Source organism: Gavia stellata, chromosome 2 (assembly GCF_030936135.1).
Source record: "Gavia stellata isolate bGavSte3 chromosome 2, bGavSte3.hap2, whole genome shotgun sequence".
Classification (NCBI taxonomy): Eukaryota; Metazoa; Chordata; class Aves; order Gaviiformes; family Gaviidae; genus Gavia; species Gavia stellata.
Genome location: NC_082595.1, coordinates 15,251,133 through 15,275,477, shown reverse-complemented (window position 1 = coordinate 15,275,477; position 24,345 = coordinate 15,251,133). Strand labels below are relative to the sequence as shown.

The following is a 24,345-nucleotide window of genomic DNA, read 5'->3' as shown; positions in this document are numbered from 1 at the left end:
CATGCTGACTTGCATTATAAATGTGTTTAAGATAAACTGGATCTTGAGATTGCAGACTCCAGGAAAAATGTGTGATTTGTTATGCCCCGGCATGATTTAATCTGTGTTTAAATTGTGGATGTTATCTGTACATGCTAGTACTTTGTGAACTGATTTACTGTACCACCATCATGATTTGCTACAGAATGTCAAGCAAGCGTGTACACAAATGTTGATAAGTTTATCTTTTGGATATTTTGTGTGTCATCTGTCTCTGCCATTTATGTTTGCACTCAGATTCTGGCCATTAACCGAGGGGAAAATCTGAAGATCCTGACAGTGAAGGTCAACATTCCTGACGGGGTGAAGAATGAATTCTGTTGGTGGTGTGTCAATGAAAGGTCTGCATGGATACATATTCTTACAGAAATCTTTTTTTCTATAGACAGCTGCATAGTGAAATGTACCTCACATGTCTCATTACATTAAGAGAACAATTTAAATGAATACTTATTAGATGAGATGAAATTAGCAAGTGGATAATTTTTATCCTGTATTTCCAACTGCTGTAGCATTATGCTGAAAAGATCATGCCTTTGGCCGTATTTGGGGAGTTCTGGTACCATTCTTCAAGCAATTGAATTTTTAAAAATTTTGGGTCATTCTTTTATTTCTTACTGATTTGCTCTTACAAATGGCTTTTTTTAAGCCTGTAGTGAGATCTTTAGTGTTGCATAATTTTGAGGGGGTTTTTGCAAATGTTTAGGTTAAATATATGTTGTTTTGTGCAATATCTCTGTCAGTCTTTTTCTTGGAAACTGTACCTTCATGTCCTCTGTTGGAGAATATTGTGATCCAAACTGTGCATCTTCCTTACATGTATAAAAGACAGGTTTCTCTTTCTCAATAGTTTGAGATATTGGGCATTGTTCTGAGGGTGTCTTAGAAACTCCTACCTTTGCATCCTAAGGAGGAAAAAAGATAGGAAAGATGCACTTCTTTGATGTATAGAATTGTATACTGTGATACTGCTTTAGCATGTGTTTTTCTTCCACAACAAATCCAAAAAAGGGATGTTGTAAAAATGTTCCTTTTTCACTCTAGAAATTTAATAGTTCTGTTTCCAACACGGAAGCTTTTGAAAGAATTAAAGTATTGTTTGGCCAGATAACATAATATGATCTAGGACTAACAGTAACTTTTTTTTCCAGTAAATTATCAGGATTCATAACCACACCTAAGTTTCGTTCTAGTTTTAATACCTGTAACGGAATTTCTGTCCTCCCCCCAAGATGTATATTCTGTAGGCAGAACATATCTGTCAGTCTTGCTTTTACTGCGTCTGTGACAGAATTTGGAAGCACTGTGAGCCACAGATAATGGAACAGCTTGTCACTGCTACACAAATGAAAGTGGGATGTAAATTGAGGTATTTTTGGTTGATTAGACTTTTGTGAGTCATCCTGAGATAAAAAGAATATTGACCTTGGAAACGGAACTACTTATTAATACTTAGCATTCATGAGGCTATGCTTACGACTTTTTACTATTTAAGAACAACTTCTCCACCATCAGAAAACTTCAGAAGGAATTATTTTAGTAGATCTTGGTGCATTAACGTCTAGGACAGATTCTGATCTTCCTCATTAGATTGACAACTGTGTTATCAAATTGACAAATAGTAATTGTGTATTTTGCCCTGCAAGCTTGGAAATGACTGACCAAGGGTGGGAGTTGCATTATTTTCATTGCATAGATTTACTAATGAGAGCAGAACGTTAAGAACTTCTGTTTGAGGCAAGGATTTCAAAACTTTGCAAAGGTATTAACTAATTTACTGAAGGTCACACACAAAATCAGTTGCAGAACCAGAAATGCCACCTTGCTACAGAGTTTGGCCAGTATTCTAGCCACAAAACAGTATCACCTACTGCCTATTGGATTAGTAGCAAATATGCTGACCTTTATGTCTTCTTCTGAGGCAGATTTTTTAGCATTAAATGCCCCTGTGATGGAAAGTGGGTTTGGAAGACTGGAGTTCTTTATTATTGCCTTGAGCTCCAGGTAGATGCCAAGATGACTGTATTATCTTTGCAAGTTCAGAATATTTATTAGCCTGTAGAAGCATCTATATTTCCTTGAAATTCAGGTTTGTGCTGAAAACTCAGCAATATCCTTATGTCTAGCCCTATAGATTGTATTTTTCCCCTGAAGATGGCATCTCTGTGGTTTGACAGCAAACCTAGCTCCATTAACACTAGAACTGCACTGGTCCCAAAGACTTAGTTGTGCAGTGGGACACAGAAAAAGGATCAGTGAGAAACAGCCGGAGAGGAGCTGCTTAGCTAGCTTTGGTTGTAAAGACAACATGGACTTGTTCCTTGGGAAGGGGTGAGATTTTGTTCCAAAGTGGAATTGCAGCCTTGAAAATGAAGTTTGGTGTTTGACAATCTTTTTTTAAGTTTCCGGACAAAATTCTCAGATCCTGTGTAAAGTCCGTGGTACAGGCCTTAAAGGCATGTTTTGTCTGTGGTTACCATCTCGGTACAAGTTTCGTAGAATTTTTTGGAGGAAAACCAAGCTCTGCTTTTTGTGCTTCAGGTCTAAAAGCCTCACTGTGCTTTTCCTGGAACAGTCATTAATTAATACAAGTGGTTCTTAATGCGGGCTATGTTGGTTCTGTTGATGTATAGTTTCACACTCCGAGGTATATCAGTAGTCTAAGCCATTTATGCTTATGGTGGTCCCTGTTGTGAGCACATGCACGTGGCGAGCTGATGAGCAGAGTAAGATGATATTATTTATGTGGAGCTTTTCTAAATGGGGCTTCATTTAAAGGGCTTCAAGAGTCAGGTCTTGATTAAATAATCAAGAAAAATCTGTTCTTAGAGGGAAGCTTAACTAGGCTGCGATGATCTTTAAAAATATACACATATGCTTTTGCTTTGTGTTTTGCAGCAAAGTGGATTTTTCTCTTTCCTCATGAAGTATTGGAATGATTAAAATGCAGTATTTGCTATGATTGAACTTACTGTTCAGATATTTTTGCATTTGTAGCAATTTCTAATAGAATGTTGCCTAAATAATTTTTACTTATACATAGGAGGCAGGTAATAACAATATCTGGTGTGATAACCTATTTACAGAGAAAAGGTTTGCTAACTAGCTTGAATGGATGGAAGAGGCAGGAAACAGCTGTCAGATTTCCAAATTCATTCTTATTTGTGCTGAGGATACTTTCTGGGGGAGTGTAGTCATACTTGCTACCTGTAAAAACTTAATTTTTATAGAATTGGATGGCAGTAAGAGGGTTTAAAGCCTTTCCCAGTTTTATATAGGTATGGAAAGAGTCTGTAGTTACAAATAAGTATAATAGAACTATTTGCAAAAACTGTTAGCAAAGTGATGAGGTCATGTGGCTAAGCACTCACAACTCTGGATGTTGTAAAACTAAATGGTAAGCTTAATTCTGCTCCCATGTCTGTCTACGTTAATGCAGTGTTGACTCGATCACACATTTCTCAACTACTGTATGCACAGACACTTAGAAAAGCTGTTTCAGGAAATTGTAGATCTCCTTAAACAACTGAAAAGCTGTCTGGGTAGGAGCAATTTAGGATTCTCAGTATTTCTGAGTGAGTGCAAATAAACAAAGTCAGAAGTAGAATTCAGTCCTGTTTTTGCCTGGGCCTGCACCTGGACACATTATCAAATGGCCGTAATTCTAGCATGTTGCATTAAAAAAAAAAAAAAGACCAACCAACCAAAAAACTTACAAAACTTACCCAGACATATTAAAAAATACATATATATCTCGCTTTGCAGTTAGGGACCCAGGAATGTAAAAAAAATACACTAAATGAAGAAAAATCTGAATGTTATCAATATTTTAAAAATAAATAAAAAGCAGGTGGACTTTAATAGAAAATGTTCATAGTCTTTACTGCTGTCTGAGTGTAATATATCTGGCTGCGTCTCCTCAATTTTTCTCCCGTCTTATTGGGTGGACAATCTCAGTGAGTCAGTTGGGCTTGTTCAGGGACTTCCCCACCACCTCCCAGTAACATTGCCCAAAACAAAAAGATCAATGGAATAAATATCTGGGATCTCTGTTCTGGGGAGCTTTGAAACTGAGGTGTATTTTAGGACAAAATTTGAAATAATTGTCATTACAGCTATGACCACTGTGCACAGTCCCCTTAGAAAAGGGAATGCTCCAAAGCGTGGCTTAAAAAATGTTGGGAAATAGTCTTGTGTTTGTTTGGTATTGTTTATTTAGTTTTCCCTTTTGGTAGAATATTATTCACACTTTAAATATATCAGCAACAGGTAAAAGAGAAAAATAATTTGCAAATTGTTTGGGTTTTGTTGTTTTGGTTTTTGTGGTTTTTTCAAGAACTGCTGCAAAATTGATAGAGTTCATTTTGAGTTTGAATAGAGATACTCAGCATTCCAAATGAAAATTGAATTGGGTTTTATTAATTGACATTAGATTAGCTCTTCAATTGCTGTGTGGACACAGTTGCCTTACAGCAGTAGCTCTGCAGTGACACTCGCAGAGGATGTTTAGTCTGTCTTTAATGTATCAAGGAATAGCAAATAATATAACCCTAATGGTAATACGGAACAGAGTTCTTAATTCAGTTGTGGTAACTTTTAGCTTCTCAAAGAGTAACTTTTTTTATGTTTTCTTTAAAACAAAAAATATGATTGCATTCTAATACCTAGCAAAACAGGAGAAAAGATAGGCCTTGTCCCTTCTCTGTTAGTAGAACCATAAACAACTCATTCCGTTCATATTTGAAGCTATTATTTCATTGCCTAATTACTGTAGTAATTCTCCAGTTTATAGGACATTACAGTCAATGTAGAAGTCTTTGAAAATTCCCTTTTTATCTGAGTTTTTGCGTATGTTCTTAGAAATTTTTTTGATTTTTCTTTTTCTATTCTTTTGCAGATGGAGACCACAACAATTTTTAAAACCAGAATTAATGAGGATACTACGGAATTCGGTAGAGGATGCATATAAACGCCTTATATATCCTCTCCTCTGTAGAGAATTCAGGTAAGCCCAGAATGAATGTGTATTTTCATGCTACCAGTTGCTTAACAATTCCCTCCCCAACGTTTTATTAGAGTATCTTTTATCCATTTAAAAATATCAGCATGTTTTTAATGCTCTGTGCTTACAGAATAAATGAACTGTGTAGTCTTGGTTCTGTAGATTTAATTTGTGACCCTGTCCAGTTTAGGCTACAGTAGAGAAATGATCTTTCTGTGAAGATGTTTTACATGTTTACGTATTTGTTGCTTTACATTTATGTAATAAAGTACAGTTTAGATCTACATTACCATAATAGTTGCATCTTTATCCTTGTATTAGCATAAACCATTATGTCACTGAATTTTCCCAGCATCTCTTCATGTCACAGCCATAGTAGTGTCAGTGACATTGTTCTGACTCCTCTTTTACCTGTCTGAAAGAAACCAGCAAAATAATTGTTGTGGTTGGAAGCATCCCTCATGTTTGTCATCTTCACTTTGTGGTGAATGAGTTAGTCATAGTGTTAGTCTGATACCATTCTGTGGTATTGTGATGGCTCTAGAGAAGTCAGTAAACTTATTTCTAGTGATACTATACTAATGATGTCATGAGACAAAGTGTCACTTGCAAGATCTGTAATATTGTTCTAAATTTAAAGGAAATTTAAAACTTAGTATCAAAGTAACATTAATTATGTAGGGTATTTTCATGGTGTAGTATAAGAGTTTACCTATCAAAATGATTTAGTATGTCAAAAGTCTACATTCTAGAAAATTTATCTTCTAATGGCCAACAGTACTGATAGTGTGTTTTTGTTTTTGTTTTTTTTTTTTTTTTTTTCTCTTGAATACAAGAGAAGCTCCCCAAAGCATAACATGTTTGATTCTGGCAAGGCTTTCTGATATGTAACATAAATTTTAATACCTGTTTTGAGGTAGTTGAAATGGAGTTTATCAAAGAGACCCTGTTTCTTGGACCAGAAATGTCAAAATAACTTGTATCAAAATGGCATGTGTTGATTATTCAGTACCTAAAATCAGCAATCATATTCTGAAATGTAGTTCTTCTGTACCTGCCTGGCTGTGCTGTTTATGTTTCTGTTCAAATTGGAGTTGTTTTCCTGGCACTTCTTTTCATGAGCATCATTGGCTTGGATGTTCTCTGTTCTTCTCCTCTGAAAAGAACTGTCAGCTAAAGTTTTGAACAGCAGGTATTTCTAATGGCTTTTGGGTTTCTTCACTACAGTATCTTGTGTTTGCTTATTACTTTGCAAGCAAGATGGCTTCACCTCTTTTGATTAGTGAGCCTGTGTTTTGCTACTGTGAATTTCACAGATTTTGGAAGTGCTAAGTTCACTTTTTTATGACCACAGTACATGTAGCTACTTTAGGGGAGGCACTGTGTCTATTGTTTGGCCAAAAGCGATGAACATCTCATGATGGTGAGTCCAACTGTTGGCTTCTGTCACATGAGTGTGAAAGTAGTTGTCATTCCTAGCCTTTTCTACAATCAAACTCTTTTAAAGTAAAGAAAAAAGACTTACCTGTTAGTGGGGTTTGGTTTTATCATAAACAGGCAAACTGAGATAAGGGTTCTTCAAGGCTCTTTTATTGCGTTTTTGCTTCATGGTTCCTACCACAGGACTGTTGCAGTCTGTGTGTGGTGTATAACACTGAGGGCTGCTGCAGCAGTAGGTTGCTGAAGGTTTTCTGTTCTCTTAATTGAAAAAAAAAAAAAAAACCCAAACTTTCTTCCCTACTGCTTCCTAGATGTAGCTCGCAAGTCATAAATGCAAAGAATACAAAGCTTGCTGCCTGTTCCTGAGTGGATGTCTGCTTATGTTTTACTCTTTGTGATAATTTTGCATGATTGGTGGTGTCTGGTTAAGAAAAGCTGAAACATCTCCTATAGAAAAGAATGCAAAGCACCTGCCAGTACTATTCCTGGTCCATGACCACTTAACCCTTATCCTTCTTTTATTCTCTTTCTCCCCACACCAGAAGCTGTTTTTTAGGACTCTTGCAAAGGGCTGCTAAAGTATTCAATACCTCCTTTTAGCATTAATATTGCCAACCCACCCCCCACTGTTCTTCTTTTCTTTTCTTCTTATTATCATTAAATGTTGGACCAGAAAGTTTCCAAGAGTGCATTGAAATTTCTGGTGCTTCTAGTGATCAGAAGAATGAAACTTGCCAGCAAGACAGTTACCTTATTTATTGTTTAATTTCCTTTCTTCCACTCTGTCAGATACCATCATTTCTTGTATCTGGTATAATAATGTCCAGTGTTGCTCTTGGCTCTTTGAAATACATTTTATTTTGTTGCAGTACTGCATGGAATGATTCCATCAGGATTTGATGCAAGTGATGTGGCATGGACATACTTTTTTTAATGGATAATCCTTTCCTAATTTTCCATGCTTTCTCAAAGTGAGTGCTTTCTCTCCTCTGTCTTCAGGGACACAAACATTTCTCTGTATATCTTCTTTCCCACCTGAAGCTAGTTTGCAGATATTTTTCCACGGAAAGGATTGCCTCTCAGACTGTATATGGAAGTGGGGAGTTTTAAATCTCAACTTAAAAACTGACTCTTATTGAATATAGAAGCTAGTAGGTCATGATTCGGTTATTTGCTTTTATTACAATATACCTGTTAGTGATATACAGTCACTGTGATATGAAGAGTGCTTCATAGAGTTCAAGGGAGGGGCTTGAAATTCTGACTTGGCTGATACTTTTTCATAAAGTAGCAACTGAAGGGTTTTGGTTTGTTTTTTTGCAAAATAACCATTCCTCTTGCGTTTAGAGAGGAGGACTGCTATCCGCCTCTGCCTTGTATCTCTGTCATATTAATGAGAATTGTCACAAATTGGAAAAACATGAAGCTGGGCATCTTGCCATTTGGATGAAGCCAGTAGTGCACTGAAAAAGAGAAAGATATTAGATTGTTTGAAGTAGCTTGATATTTGTTCAAGGATCAAATGACTATCCCAAACTTGAAATTAAGGGCCAGTACTTGGGACAGTAGGTCATGTCATTGATACAAGTGTTGAGTGAGAGACAGTTAGGGAGAAAAGAGAGGTCTATATTTTCAATTTAAAAATACAGGATATTATGTAATAGAAAGGACATACGTTATGTTCCCCCTACGCACCTGGCACTTTCAGAAACGTTTCCTGTTACTATAAAAGTTTCTGTATATCCATGCCAATTTTAAACATGATTTCCATAAGGTGCACATAACTAATAGCATGTGTTTAGGGGCAATTTGGATTCCTGCACAAGTCTCCCTTCACAGGTGGACTGATGTGAATTTGCAGTGTGGGAGGACTTGGCTTTCTGGGCAATAGGGATCCCGTATCTCTGGGATAGGTGGAAGGCTGGAACTTGCCCTGTCTCTGTACAAAGCCTCCAGTCCAAGAGCATACAACCTTCCCTTGTTTACAAGCCGCTTTTAAACTTCATTTCTATACACGTGTGGCTGGTTGAATCTCTGTTGTGCGTCTATGTAGAAGATCCATACGGCTGTGAGGCTTAGGTACTTGCTTTGTTTTCTCTGGTCTCTCACAAGTGGCATCAAATTGTTCTGTCCCTGCACTCTCCCTGGAAGAAGCTCGTCCTGTGGTTTAGGTTATTTTTGTTTAACGTTTTAAGAATGGGAGAAGGATGCTGCAAGATCAGAAAATGAAATGGCAACTGAAATTTAGTGGAGATTAGTGTAAAATGATCCTTGTGAGGGAAGTAATTTTCTTCTATATAGAATATTATGAGCTCTAAGCTATCCTGACACTCAGGAAAGACACTTTGGCACTGTGGAAGGTAGCTCCACATAAATGTCAAGTGCTCAGAAGATAAGATTGTTTAGTTAAGGAATAAAGACAAAACAGGGAATTTAGTTGGCCTGTATTTGGAATATTATTGGCCATTTTGGTCCCCTCACCTGGCGGGGGGCAGGGGGAAAGTAGTGAAAGGGTTCATTAGAACTGGAAAAGGCCCAGTGGAGGGGAACAAGGTGTGAAATAACTTCTGTATGACAAAGGATTGACTAGGCTGTGAGACTTCAGCTTGGAAAAGAGAGGACTTAGAGATGAATGGCGTGTGAAGTGGCACAGGGTTTTTAGGGATAAATCTTTACTCTCTTCCAGTATAAGACCTAGGGGGCCATAAAAATTTAAAAGAATCAGCTTCCAACCAAAAGGTGGTAGCTATTTGCACAGTTTGTGATAGTCTGTTGGCAGCAAGTTCTGCAGGTCCATGTGGATGCAAGAAATGTGCATGGGTTCAGAAGGAGACTGGGTAGTTGAATAAGAGATCTGTTATGGGCTACTGAAGAGACAAATCATGTCAAGCTCAGGAAATACCCTGAGCTGGAAATAGTTGGAGGCTATAGTAAGATTATGGGACAGGTATACTAGTGCTGCTGTATCAGCTCCTCAGGCAGCTGCTTACAGCTGCACTTGGAGACAGGATACTGGGACAGAGGGCCCACTTACCTGAACTAGCGCAGCCGTTCCCATATTCTTGTTTTTAGTGGTGGCAATATACAGAGTGTCTGTTCTTTGGTGCTGAGGGCACATTTGAATTGCTAAGGAGTCTTTGAATGCATGTATACCCTTCACCATCTTGCTTTAAATCATGTCTGTGTTAATTTGGTATATTTGATACAAAACAAAAAGCACGGAGACATAAGGGAGCCTTTTGCTATTGCACGCTTCCTTAGAAAATGTTCAATCAACAATGTGTGAAAGAGAATCTAAACCGCTTTACAAATGGGAGATGAGGAGGACTTACCAGCTCTTTCTGTACCACTGTGGGATGAGACAGGTTGGTTGGTTGGATCCTGGGCAAACTCAAGTCAGACTCTTAAGTTCTTCCACATCTGAAAATTGCTCAGAACAGCTTCATATCCCATCATGTCAAATACCCCTTACAAGGGTTCTGTTTGAACTGTTTGTAGGCTGCTTGTGTCATGCATTGATTGACCTAAACAACTTGAGTAATTTCCCCCGCCCCATTCTCATAGGGTTAGTTAACTGGAATGCAGTTTTTTTCTTCTGTAAAAATAAACCCAGATATTACTTTTTTCACTGATGCATAAAAGGAAAAGGAGAATAAGGTCACTGGCTACCCTTTAAGTTATATGAAGTCTTTACTGGATTGCTGTTGCTTGCCTAATTATTGTAGTCATTGACAACGTAATGCAGCTGAAAATGGCAACAAGTACCTGCAAAAGGAAAAAAACCAGCTAGGTGATGAATATTTGTCCCCATTACTTTTTCAGTTTTGCTTTTTTTATATAAGATACCATACCATGACAGAAATACTTGTCCTTATCAGTCATTGGCCACATCTTACTGGCCACATCTGACAAGACATCGTGCATCATGTACACCTTTACTCAACAAGACTGATTTGTTTCTTATAACACTCTGCAGTAAGTGTTCTTGCTTGAAGTCTTCAAAGTCAATCCTTGGTGCACTAACTCACTTCTTCCTCTTGAAGAATATTGAAAAGAAAGGTGGGGAACATCATGACCCCATCAGCTTTCTAGTTTGGTTCTGAGGAAGCAGAGTACCTTCCTAGAAAGACCTCTAGTCCACACACTTCTATGATGACTGTTAAATAACATAATTCATAGCCAAAATTAAATGTCTCATGAGTCATAGTGTGTTAGCAATTAATTGGATAGGCCCTTCCAGTTTTTCTCTAGTACCTCTCAGCGTAAATGATCACCCTTTTTTTGCGGGGTAGTGATTTTTCTCCAGAACTGGGAAGTTATGATGAAGTCAATCCATGTCGTCTTCAAATCCACTTTTCTTTGCAATTAGGTATCAGCTTTGACAGGAAGCTGTTCTTAGCTAAAACCTATGAGTTGATGTTTGAATGTTAGTTGGTATGTGTACATTCTTAGAAGTATTTCTATTATACTCTTCATGTTGATTTACTTTCTTAGAACCAGAATGAAATGATCATATAGCTCATCCTTTTTTAAAAAGTATCAAAAACTTGATTGGAAGTGTAATCTTTAATAAAGACCATGAAAACATGACTGGAAAAAGCCTTACAACTTTGGAACAATTCAAAAGTGCATTTGAAAGCTAATTGAGGGGGAAATGGTTTTTTTGCTTTCATCCTTCTAAGATCAAAGTTGACATCTGATGCAGAGAAGGAGTCTGTGATGATGTTTGGGAGGAATCTCCGGCAGTTGCTTCTGACCAGCCCTGTGAGGGGCCGTACTTTGATGGGAGTAGATCCTGGCTACAAACATGGCTGCAAGTTGGCAATTATTTCACCAACCAGTAAGTTTCAATTCCAAATATTTTTGAAAGGACTGATAAAAATATATTTATTTAGAGGAAAGGGTAGTTTCAAAACTTACTTTTTTTTCTAATTGATTTTTTTTTTTCTTAAGCTTCTAGTGTTTTCCACGTGTCCTGTCATGCAAATTCCTTTCTTCAGACTTAAGGTTAAGTTTCTGGCACCTGGATTCCAGTGACTCCTTTGGTGTTATTATTCCTCTCTAAAACAGAATTTAAAATCCCTTCTGCCTTCTTGAATACAGGTTCAAATAATTGTGCCTCTCAGTAGTCAGCAAAGAGAACACCTGGCATTTTTATTGTTTAACAAAGAATTTGAATTTAAATACTTTCTGTAACTTTGCTTTTTTCATGGGTAATATCTTGGACATCTGGAGACTTGATCTGCCCTTTTTGTTTAGTAGTATGTGTGTTAATGTGAGAAGTCAGAAACATTGTATTTGCAGAATTTTTAGTTCCCTTTTTTAGATAGATACAGAACAGAGCCTTTCCAGTTCTTCCTAGTCTGATCTGGGGATACATACCTCTTTAGGCCCATTCGAAAATGGTTTGTTTTCCTTTTATTTTGTCCTTGCTTTTTGTCTGAGAATATATCCACCCAGGGTGAGTGTAAGGAAAGATGTGTTCTTGACACATGTTAAAATGGCAGTAAAGGTAAGGTAAATGGTTATTAGTTTGCATTGCACCATAAGCTATCAGTACCAGTTAATACAGAGTTAATTTCCAAATGGGATGGATGGGATGATGGCAAGAGTTGGCACTGGAGTTCTAGAGCTCCTGGACTGCAAGTACTGAGGCTGCGTTCCTAATTTTCATCTCTTTACTGGATCTGTAAAATGTACTAGACTAGACCAATAAATCTTTTGCAGTGAATTGCTGTTTTTCTCTTTGATAATATAATACACTTTATTTGCCTAATATGACTAGATGCTCATTATTTGTTATGTGGATATGTCCCCAGGGAACTAGAAAAATGTATCAACTCATTTTGCTTTGGCAGCCAAAGCATTTTAGTCCTCTGCCCACCATAAGTTTCTTTTAATTGGATACAAAAAATAAAAGGGAAAGATGGCTAATTGAGAAGCTTTCCTTGTGAATCATCAAATTAACTTTAGTAGTTCCACAGGATATAGCTTTTGTATCTTTTGTGTTTTTTATCAAATGGCTTTGCCTTTTGTTGTTCTAGGTCGGATACTCCATACTGATGTTGTTTACTTGCATTCTGGTCAAGGATTTCGTGAAGCTGAGAAGATAAAGAGACTTCTGCTACAGTACAAGTATGCTAAAGAAACTTCCATTTATTACTCTTTCTTACGAAACTTAGTGAAAATCTTGACTATATAAATACTTGCTTTTGGGTGGAATAAGAATTCTAATGATTTAACTGGAATTATTCTTTTTTTGTGTAGTTCAGAGCTTATTTTTCTTTTAGTCTATGTTCATGCTTTTACCCTATATGTGTATGTTAGAAGCATATGAAATGAAGCCATGGCTATTACTGAGGCTGCATGCTATGAATTTATCCCCATAAAGCTCTGTCAATCCATTCATTTTTAGGAATAGAAATTAACATTCAGCTAAGGAATAAGTTTAGCCTTACTCTTCCTACTCCCCCGACGCCCCCAACCCCCAAACCACTCATTGATCTTTCTCTGTTCCAAAAGCCACATTAAGTCTTTGGAAGGGTTTTCTTAAGCAAAGGAAATCCTGCTCAGATAGATCTCCAGACGGACTTGCAAATAGAGGCAGCATGATTTAAGGGTTATTGTATCCAACTGTTTGGGATCCCCTGTGGTCAGACATCTGGTCCACTGAGTCAGCTGCTGAACTGCCACAGAATACAGTCCAGTTTGTCTTTAAGCATCAGATTGGCTTTAAAAAAGGTGATTTGATGGCTGAGTGGCTGTGGAGGGGGCAGTCAGAGGCAATGACCTTGCAAGCTGTTGCAAACTATGATGTTCCCATTAAGGAATTAAGATTCTGATTGCTTGGGCTTCTGCCCCTTTTCATGACTCATAGCCGATGAGGCAAATGTGAGGTGAAAGGGTTTGAGGACTGTAAGTAACATTACATTTCTTTTATGAATATAAAGTATCATTTTTGGTGTTTGCTGCTGATATTACCACTGTTCAGTTCCATTACAAATGAGTGAAAATTTTGACTCATCTCTTGAACTGTCACATTGAAAACCTGTTAAACACAATGTGATATTACTAGGAATATGTTCTCATTAAATCCGAACCTTGTATTATATAAAATAAGATGGATTGGTCATTGTTGTGCATTGAATGCTGTGTATAAAAGGTCTTAAAGAATAATTAAGAGTAATTGTTAATCTTTTTACCCCATGCAAAGCTGTAGCACTGTCGTGATTGGCAATGGCACAGCCTGCCGAGAAACAGAAGCTTACTTTGCTGACTTAATTATGAAGAAATATTTTGCACCACTGGATGTTGTTTACTGGTAAGATCGCTTTGCTTGCTGTGACACTCATCTGTTCAGCATATTTTAACTTAACAGGTAGTTTTAAATGTAATTTTTTTTGAAGTGTGTCTTTTTATTGCCTTGTCTTTCTTTTTTGAGTCAAGCTTGACCCATCCTTCTAGCCAAAGGAAAATGGCTGTAGCTCCTTGGAGCATGAAAGTAGTTCTCCTGAGTCAGTAAGAGAGACTCACTGAAGCATTTTATTTTCTCTTTCTGAGGTTCACTCCGTTGCTATTATCATTGTAACAAAGTAGGCAAGAATAGCAGCTCAAACAACCAAGGACCTGTGTTTGGTACTGTGTATTTATTCCCTGATAAATGAGGTTTAAATGCAAATGATGAAGCTTGTGTTGTCTGACTATGGTATGGATTGCTTGCTAACCCTATGGGTGTTAAATGATCTGGAAATAAATATTTTGTTAATACCTGGCAGAGAGTAGTTGAAGGTATTTATCTTCTTCAAATTTTATCCATTAGTTTGTTGAATTAGAACTAAACTATTCTGCTGTTGGTTTGGATGGAAACTGTACTATATCACTTTCTTTTCTTCCATGCTCTTTTTTTTTAATTCACACATTTATTTTTTTAAATAATTTTTGGTGATTTACCTTGGATTATCTTTTGTCCTGAAGTTCAACAGCAGTGTTTACTTTTCACTATCTTAACATACTGAAGTAAGTTATCTAGGTTTTTGAAAAAGTTATGGCCTTTCTCTGTTCAAACTACTATATACATTTAATGGAGCCTTTTCTCTGTAGATTAGGAAGTTATCTTACAGAAATGTTCAACAAATGTGTTATTCCTGTGAACTTATGCTATCATTTAATTACACTTGTTCTTTGTTTCTAAGATTTATAAGTAAATTTGCAGCAAGATCTGATACTTAAATCTCCTTTATATTTCAGGAGACATAGTAGGGTTTTTCTGATTTTAATTGTTTGCAAAGGAAGGAGCTGTTCAAGCTTCTGAAAAATTAGGCATCTTCTTTCCTGAATCCAACTTGAAAACAGTGGATTTCTAATGACTGTAGAGAATGGAAAACACTTCATACTGTGTGGTTTTTGGCAAATGTTTAATCTCCCTGTTGTTCACTTCATATAGTTTAAAAATCCACTGTGTTCGCATAAGCACTTTGTCTGAGAGAGTAATAGTGATTTTATTTATTTACTGATCATATGCTACAAAACATAAGTAACTATTTAGTTTACACAGAAAAATTTATTTATCTACTACTGTGGTGGATGGTTTTCTCACTGTGTTTTCATCTTTTGCTTTAAGATTTTTCTCCCTGTTTATAGTTCAAGATTATAGAATTTGCAAAATAATTATCAGTATTGAATTTTTTTTTTTGGCCAGTAGAGCTACCAGGTTCTTGCAACTGATAAAAGCTCTTGTGAAATAGGAATTAGTATAAATGCTCTAAGGCAGAAGTCACGTTATCAAGTTGGTTGCTTTTTCTAGTAGTGACAGATAATTTTTTAACTCTTCATTTTTCACAAAACTTGTTGTGATATTTGTAGGAAAAATACATAAATGCAGTTGTCTAACCTGCAAGATTGATTCCTGGAAGTGAAAATTAGCAAATCAAAACCATTTTTGCTTAGAGTATATATTTATGTTGTCAATGGTTTTCTTGTGCTGTGCTCATATATGGTGAAGAGCTAGTCCCTACCTGCTTCAGAATTCGTATGCAGAACACTGAGGTACTGCATATTAAAAATCAGAAGAATGTAATTATTTTTTTGTACTGCATGCTATAGGTGACATTTGTTGCTGTTGAACTTTGTAGACTGCTGTTTGTGTGTGTGTTTATATATGTGGGTTTACAAATAAGCTGGACTTTGCAGTCCTTGTGTGTCTCTTCGCATTTTGACAGTCTTGACTGAGTTTCTTTCTTGAAGGTCAGGGTTCCCATGTTGCCCTTTCTGCTAAACTAGTTTTATGTGCATCTCATTGCATTATCCCGTGCTGGGGTTTCCCAGCCATGCAGCTGAATTCTATAAGATAGCTACTTTGCTTTCTAGCTCTAGAAAACTTTCTCCTTAATCTCCTTGGTATTTCTCAGTAACGGAGAGGAATGATGAGTCCAGACATCCACGCCCCCACTTCTGATAATCCAGTGAAATGCCTGGAATTTATGTCAGTCTGAATTAAAAAAATGTAAGTGATACTTGCTAAATGAGGAGCAATTAGTACAGAAGTATCATTTGAGCAATAGGTGACAGTAGGCCTGCATTGTGAGAACTGTTGTACCTCTTGAGGGGAACTATGAAAGATGACTTGGAAGAATGTGCTCTGCTGATCATCTTTTTTTAAATAAAAAAGTCCCCCAGAGCATGCTCTCTCAGATCACGAAAAAATTTTCTGTTTCCGTGGACAAAGTCTTCCCTTGATTATGTTGTTTTCTCATGATAGGGGAAAATATGAGGGCTTTGTTTATACATAGGCTGAATATAGATCTGTAATCAGTTCTGTGGAAACCCATGGTATGCTTTTGGATCAAGTGATCTTTATAAATTGTTTTTCAATTAAAATCTCTAAGAAACAATTTAAGTAATGTTGGAACAGTTCATTTTTAAATGAAACAAGATCTGCTTCAGCGGATTGCAGTTGTAACTAAAAAATGGATTTACAAATCAATTTAGTGTTTGAACTGTAAAAAAAAAACAAACCCCAAACAAAATCACCACTAAACAAAACAAAAAACCAGAACAAAACAAAAACACTCAAGTACTTAAACTGTAACAGAATGAGTCAGTTGCATCTAACATGATACCATTTCCCAAGCATTCAGCTTCTCGTAGTGATGCGCTGACCTGCATGAAGGTGGAAATCCTTGCCCAGCAAAACAGAACTGAGTTCATTGCTGTGTGTATGTTTCAGAGAATTGCCAATTGTTTTTGCGTTTACAATCTTTTTCCCTAAAGGAGTCCAAACATAAAGTGGCTTGGCAGACGAGGCTGGATTGTTTTATAGTGCTTTAAAACCAAAATCCCGATCAACTTAAGCTGTTGTTCAGAAAGGTGGCTGATAGAGAGGTGCTATAGACTTTGGTTTTCTTGGCAAATAAAGCTTGTAATATGATACTAAAATTTTTTGTTAGAAGTGGAGAACAGGATCAGAAATAAGTCTGTTCATACTTTTATGTCCAGTTCATTATATGGAACATTGGATCATGCATTTCCAGGGAAATGAGGCAGTAATAGGGTCTGTAATTTTAGAAAGAAGGTGTGCGCAGTTGATGCATGCACAAATGTCTGGGCAGGTATGCACTCTAATGAAGGTTAATGATAATAACCAACTGAACACCAAATTGATTGTATGTATGTGCAGTACATGCTGAAATATGCTGATAGTCTCTCTCTACTACTAAAGTCCTGTACAATAATTTCAGAATTGTGCATGAAGTTATTCCTTGTCTTCAGTATCCGACTCTAGTGAGCGCTTAACTATAGACGTAAATGAGAACAGTGTTTCATCTTTTTTTAGTTGTGTAGGCAAGAATCAAATTAACTGATTCACACTTCAAAATAATACATATATGAAAGCAAGCAATTAAAATAACAAATCCTCAGCAATGGCAAGTACAAACTACAAATAGTTTTACTGAAGTTTTCTAAAGAGAAGACAAATCAGTGAAGACAGTTGTAGGAAATGAGGCATATGGACAATTTTTTCGTGTGGCTTTAAAACCTGTCTGGACTCAGTTGGACAGTTTTTGATTTAAAGCAAATATTTTTCACTATTTTTGTAACCAACATGCTTTCAGATACCTACATCCAACCTAAATAACTGCAGAACTTCCTTTTTTTTTTTTTTTTAATGTAGTTTCCCTTTTAGAGCTATGTTTATTGACTTAGATTAGGACTGGACTAGAGCCTAGAGACAGTCATATCGAGTCTTCAGGTTTTTTGTTACAAAACAGTTTTTGTTACAAGGTTCAATAAATATTCTTGATTATTTATGTTAGTTCTATTGTGGGTTCTTGCCAAAGATACATTGTATTATAACCAAAACAGATGTTCTGTTTTAGACAAGTGTATTTGTTTTAACAGGACCAGAAATGTAAATGAAACAACAGTGTGTTCAGCATTAACATGGCAGATGATGAACTTTTAGGATTTCATTGGCCTTTTTGGATTAAATGAAAATCTTGAAAAAATATGTCAGGAATCTCATTCCGTATTTTGATCACTGCAACTGTTTTTCTTAGATTGCTGTCAGTTGTAGGCATCTTGAAAATGAAAGCTATCTGAATGACAAGTGAACTATGCTAGAGCGGAACAACATGAACCGCTCAAACATCATATTGGGAAAAATAAAATCATAATTTTTCTTTCAGCCTCAGTGGTTTCATTGTCACAATACAAACATTCTTACTGGTTTGAGTTTTCTTATGTGCTTGTTACATTAATGCACACTCAGAATAAACTATTTCAGCTCATATTTAAAAGAAAGTTTGATAGGTATCATGAATTTTAAATCTTTTTCAACAAGCAGTAAAGAATTCAGCCAGGCAAGTGTATTTTTTTGTTGTTGTTGTTTTTTAGGTGGCTTGGTGTTTAATTTCTGTTATACTTGGTTTTAAACTTGATACAAAATCCTTTTCCGCCACTTTCAGCAAAATCTTTTCTTGCTCTTGAGACTTTATAAGCAACGTAATTAATAATTTACTGCTGCTTAAGTTCAAACACTTCTGTACTGTGACAAATAGGGGAAAGTCTGTAATGTCTTGTAAAGTTCTCATTGGGCTTTCTTTAATGTTTAAATTGTCTGCTTTAGAATGATTAGAAATGTTCTGCTAAGGTAGAATAGGACTGTTTAATACCTTTTGAAGTTGGACCTTGGTGGCAAGAAATTGATTTGGAAATGTTTGTTCTACAGGATTTTAGGTCCGCTTGTATTTTATAGGTGTCTGCACATGCTTTAAATATCCTTTTCAATTTAAATGTGTGTTTTATGTTGTTGAATATCTACATTATACTCTCTCAGCTTTAACAAATGCCACTTTCAAGTTCCATGCCTCTACATTTCTAATGTTACACTAGCTTAATTCCCATTACTTTTCTGCTTCATAGCACTCGCAGTTTGAAAGGGACCTAACATTCGGGTTCACATTATGATAATTAGGTTTCAAAGCAGTGTGGGGGGATTAAGATGTCTGAAGTCTAGTTGCCGAATAAAGTTCAGAACTACTTGTAAAACTTGTTTGAGTGGTTAACAGAAGTGGTTTTATTTATTCAATGCTCATGCAGCATTAATCCGTATTTCATCAGGTACCCACAGTGCTGTAACTCTAGATATGACCTTGGGACTTAATTTACCCCATCTCAGTTTTCCTTATTAATGTGCCATGAAAGAGGTACATGAAAGATAGCCAACATCAAAGCACCTTTTCAAATAAAGTGGTTGATATGAATCCTCTGGTATTTAACACTGTCTGTCAAATGTTTCAGCTGGTTTGCATCCTTTTACAAGCTATTGCTTGCTGCATTAATGCAGTTGTTTCAAGTCTGTTGAGAGTACAAAGGGGGATAGGGATATGGGAAACTTTATTCCTATTTCTTTTTGATTATATTTTCTTTAAGCTGTTATTTTTGTCTGTTAAGCTATATAACTCTATTGATGACACATTTATATATGCACACCTACACACCTTAGGTCATTAGATGTCTGACACAGAAGGTGGAAAGTAGTTTGGAAAGTTTTGGCAAAAGGAATACATGCTTGGTGGAAACAATGCACACGTCTGAAATGTGCACTGAAGAACCTTTGTTCTGCTTTCATCTCTTTCAAGCTCTAGTGGAGTCATGAGAAGTCCTAAACAATGAAGAAATAATTTGAGGAACAAACAGGTTTAAAATGTGCATGAAGAGGACATAGTCAATGAAAACATTTTAAATTATGTAGTTATTTCCAGCCAAACTGTCTTCTGTCCCTTACTTAAAAGCTACTTTTCTGTTGTGATTATTTACCGCAGCTGAGTAAGAACTCATGATCATGCACTCTTCAAATGAAAAATCATTTTGTAAATATTTATATTTACGGGAGACAGTCCTATAAATTGGAACCTCACTCTGCATAGAAACTTCTTCCTCCTGCTGCTCTTGATTATTCGCAACTTTAGGGAGTAATTAGTCTACTGTTTGGCACAACATGAACTGTAATAAGTATCTGCATTTAAAATAGTATCCTATGTTTGTTTCTGGTGACTCCACAGACTGGTATCTATGTCGAGCTGAACCCATACTATATTCAAAAGGGGGAATTCAGAAGTCATCTTAGATTTTGAAGCAGTCCAAGAAAGCAAAGATTCCCCTCTGCCCCAGCTTTGTTGCTTATTTTAGAAGTTTACTGTAGGCAGCAGTACCATCTCTAGCTGTGTTTTTCTGAGGGGAGGAAAAGAAATGGGTAAGCAGTGAAGATACAGTGGGACAGGTGAAATTTCTGGCTTGTATAGCATGAATTTGAAACTTTTTAAAACAAACTTTATAAGCAATACACTTGACGGAATTATGGAACAATCTTTGAATTCTATTTCAGAGAAATAACTTCACAGTTTTTAAGATATGAATGAGGACTAATTGGGAGAATGTCAATGTAGTTAAAGAGATAATGAATTCCTTTAAGTTTAGAAAAAGAGTGAAACATATGTGGAGTCTAGACTTTAGCAATGTGAAGGCAGGGGATCAGGAAGTAAATGTAACTAGCGAAAGAAATCTAAATCTTGAGGAAAAAGACCATTTTTCCAGAACACTAGGACATATTGTTTGACTTGGGTCCAGGGCAATCTATGGTAAAACAGTCTTGGGGGAGAGAGGAGAGTTCTTCATACAACTGCCCTTCTATGTTTTCTCTTTCTAAAAGAATTTCGTAGGAACAGTAATATCAAGCAGTGATTTTGAAAGTTATGTATTCTCAATATGTAAATATCTTCAGACCTTTAAAGGATACTAAACAGACAAACAAACAAACAAAAAAATCACTTCTGTAAAATTAGGAAAGATTTTAGGATGAAAAGCCATTAAGCATGTCACAATATGTTCAAGGGCAACTTTGCATACCTTTCTTTTAGAAATGTACTGATCTCAAATACACTCTTGCAAATCAGATAATAAATGTGAGAAATTGATCACAATAATTTCTCTCCCCTGCTTTGTTTTTTAACAGAGAAGTCATTTGTTATATTTAGCATGACTCCTCTATTTTCAATTTTATTTTATATTCCCTACTGAGCAGTAATTTGTACACAGGCTGGTTTCTTGTAGATCTTTGTTATTTTCAGATAAATAAAACACCTTTTTTTTTTTAAAAAAAAAAAAAGATAATCAGCTAGAAGACATCTAGTATTGCAGTACAACAGAAGTCAGGTGAAGAGGGGGAACCATCCAAAAATATTTACAAACACAAAACAAGAACGTGTTGGAAAGGTAAAAGGTTATTGACAGATGCCAGACAAAGGACATGCAATGAACAAGTACTACCATTTCTGCATGGAGTGTGCCCATCAGGTCCCCTGCGAGTAGTTTTGGAATGTGTGAATTGCATGGAGTATATTCATAGAGCAAGACTGGGCATTTCATTCCTAAAGCTTACTTAAAACGAAATCAGATTTTTACCAAATATGTGTAGCAATGATTTTAATGTTCAGCATGGAACTGCTAAAACTATACTGTGAGTAGGGGATTTTATTTTTGGGGTGTGTTTGACACAGTAGTAGAAGTCTTCAAAACACTATTTTTATCACTTAACATTGTGTGCTGGTCAGTGTTTCCAATGCAATCTACTTTAAGAGCTTTCTATGATGACAATGAAAATGACTGTGGCCTAAAGTCTCTTGTTTGAGCCTACTTCCAGAGCTCAGAAATTAAGGAGGATTTAACAGATTTAAAGAAAAATAGATGACTAGATCTTAAATTTGCTAGATTGCTACAGTGAAACAAAACTAGTTCATCTGACTGTCTGATATTTTTGAGGGGGTGGGGTACCTAACAGGCTAAAAATAAGCTTTTTATTTCAGACTGAAATGATTTAGGTTATTGTTTAATGTGGTTACAACTTCTGAAGTTTTTCTGTGCCATTTGATCAACACCACAAGGTTCTTACTGGTTAATTTCAAAGAAAGATTTCCAGGAAGACCTTATTTAGTGGAACAAACATAACATGATATTATAACATGCCCACTTCTCCCAGAATGAGTGTTGTTATTTGGTCTGACATCCTTCTTTCTCTGAAGGATCCCCAAACCACCCTTCCTCGTGATGGCTGTTGTCTCGCTCGCGTGATGTTTGGAGTATCAGTAGAGATACCGAAGGGTGAAAGTTTCAAGTCGTCCTCTGTGTCTGAAAGGTTGCGTGCAGGTCTCTGCACAGTGTGTGCCATCTTGTACTTCTTGGCAGAGGAAGGCGAGGAGCTTTTTGTTAAGAGGTGTCTGAGTGGTGGCCAAAGTATAGGGATGGCTTGAGGAATGCAGAAAGCCTGAGGAACTGGGTAGCTGGTGGAGGAAGCGGTGCGGAAAGAATGAGGGTGCAGTCAGGGAAAAAGGGGCAGGGCACTTTCAAGGTACTTCCTCTAGACAGAGGCACTGCAGTCTATGGGGAATTTGTACAGCTTTGAGCTCATTTGAGCTGTGTGCTCCTTGCCTTTTCAATGCAGCAGGTTATGTCAAGAGCACAGTTCCCTCTCCTCTTCTGTTCCCTCCCTTAATCGTCTGTGAGCATGAATGGATGGTGTACAGTCCAAGCTTAAAACTGAGGTTTGGACTTCAGTTGAAAAATATGACCTAATGACACATTACTGCCTCTCACAGTGAGTACTGGAGACAGATTCTCAACAGCTACATCTATGAGTCTTTTCCTAACACTACTTTTTTTTTTGTCTTTTAGCTGGAGTGAGCTGAAGTATGCTTGTTCCATGTAACTCCAGAGTATGTTTTAAAATGCTGTTTGTTCATCATAAGGCTTAGAAGGTTAGGTTTTGGTCAGTTACTGTGAGACACCACACGAAGAAAATACATTATATGCAGCTAGGATTGTGAAGGTTTAGTGATGTGAGCCTTAAATTTTTCCAAACTATGGTAGTGATACTGATCTCAAACAAACCGGAAAAGCTTAGGCTTTCAGGTGAGCTGCTGCAGCACTGTTTTTAAGAGCTTCCAAAATTAGCGTGTATGGTTCAGTGTCTCTGTAGTTTTAGGTGGGTTTTTTTTTTTTTCTTTAAAGCAAAAGCATGTGTGGTCACCACCATTTCTCTCGTAGTGGAAATGAAATATAATCAGATGTGGATGTTACCTGCTCAAACAGGAGCTGAGAGAGGTTAGATAGTGACTAAGCTGAATGATGATGGATCTTTGAATTTTTTGATTTGCAGACTGTTGAAAATTCACTGGTGTCAGTGTAGAAGTCACTCCAGAGACTAAGCCTACTGACAGTGGGCTGGTGTCTTCGGTGTCCTTTGTGAACCCCTTGGAAGAAGCCTGTGAACCACAGGTTGAAAACCACTGGGTTTGGACCTGAAAATAACAAAAAGTAGAAAGACCCAGAAACTTCATATTTAAAATAGGTGAAATTGCTCATAGGAAATCCTCCCTCATTTGTATTTGCAGAACTCTGATTACGGAAACTTGCAGCGTGGTTCTTGTTACCCATGTCTGTGCATTTTACACTGCTAGCCTTTACCCGTTGCCTGAGATGAAATAGCATGGCCCCACACTAGTATGGTATCACAATGCTAACAAAATCTTTGGTACTGAGAAGTGAATGTAAATTAAAATAATTAAAATGTTAATTCATTATTTGTGTCAATATTGCCTTTCTAAAATAACTGATGCTTGTGGTGTTTGAGATATTGCTCTGTCATCTGCTTCATACTTCAGAGACATCAGAAACCTATGTTTGTGTGTTTTAAGTGACTTTGTTATGAAATAGCTGTGGCAATTGGTAAATTTTCACTAGTAAAGATTGGGAAAATCCATTTAGGCTCTGCACTATGTAAAAAAGCTCTAGCAGGTATTACTTGTTGGAATCCTGTCAGGAGTTAATTTAAGTGAAAGCATCCAAATATAGTGTGATTAATACTGAGAGCATCCAGATTAAAATTATATAAATACAAGATGTATCCTCTGATTTGTGAGGTACTAAGACCGAGTGTTACTGCACAGTCTGACCTGGTTGTATATTTAAATAGTGTTTTGTCTTCAAGTAGACATTCTGTAGGAACCTAATGGAGAAGTAAGCATTTTTCCATTTGTGTGAGGTTGCCAGTAATATGTTTTTACTTAAGTTGAGATTCTGCCAAACTTCATACCTGTTCATTTGTGAAACCACATTTGGTGTTCTGCATTTCAGCTCTTACTAGGCTTCCTTTATTGCTGTGAGATGTGATACACAGATTTATTTATTTAACTTACTATGCTATTATCATTGATGCTGATAGCAGAAGCTTAGGTTAGGTGGTTAGATTCCATTAGGCTGTCTAACACTCTACATTAGATGCCTTAATTTCAGTGGCTTTTAACTAGCAG

At 36.6% G+C, this 24,345-nt stretch overlaps 1 protein-coding gene across 1 annotated transcript in view; it reads left to right on the top strand.

Annotated features, from left to right (window-relative positions):
* The window catches only part of SRBD1 (S1 RNA binding domain 1), a 131,994-nt gene that overhangs the window by 22,043 nt on the left and 85,606 nt on the right, over nt 1-24,345 (top strand). Inside the window, exons 11-15 of the mRNA XM_059832486.1 lie at nt 277-380; nt 4,937-5,044; nt 11,164-11,321; nt 12,526-12,616; nt 13,695-13,802. Of these exons, the coding sequence (XP_059688469.1) occupies nt 277-380; nt 4,937-5,044; nt 11,164-11,321; nt 12,526-12,616; nt 13,695-13,802 (569 nt within the window). The remainder of the gene's footprint in view (nt 1-276; nt 381-4,936; nt 5,045-11,163; nt 11,322-12,525; nt 12,617-13,694; nt 13,803-24,345) is intronic.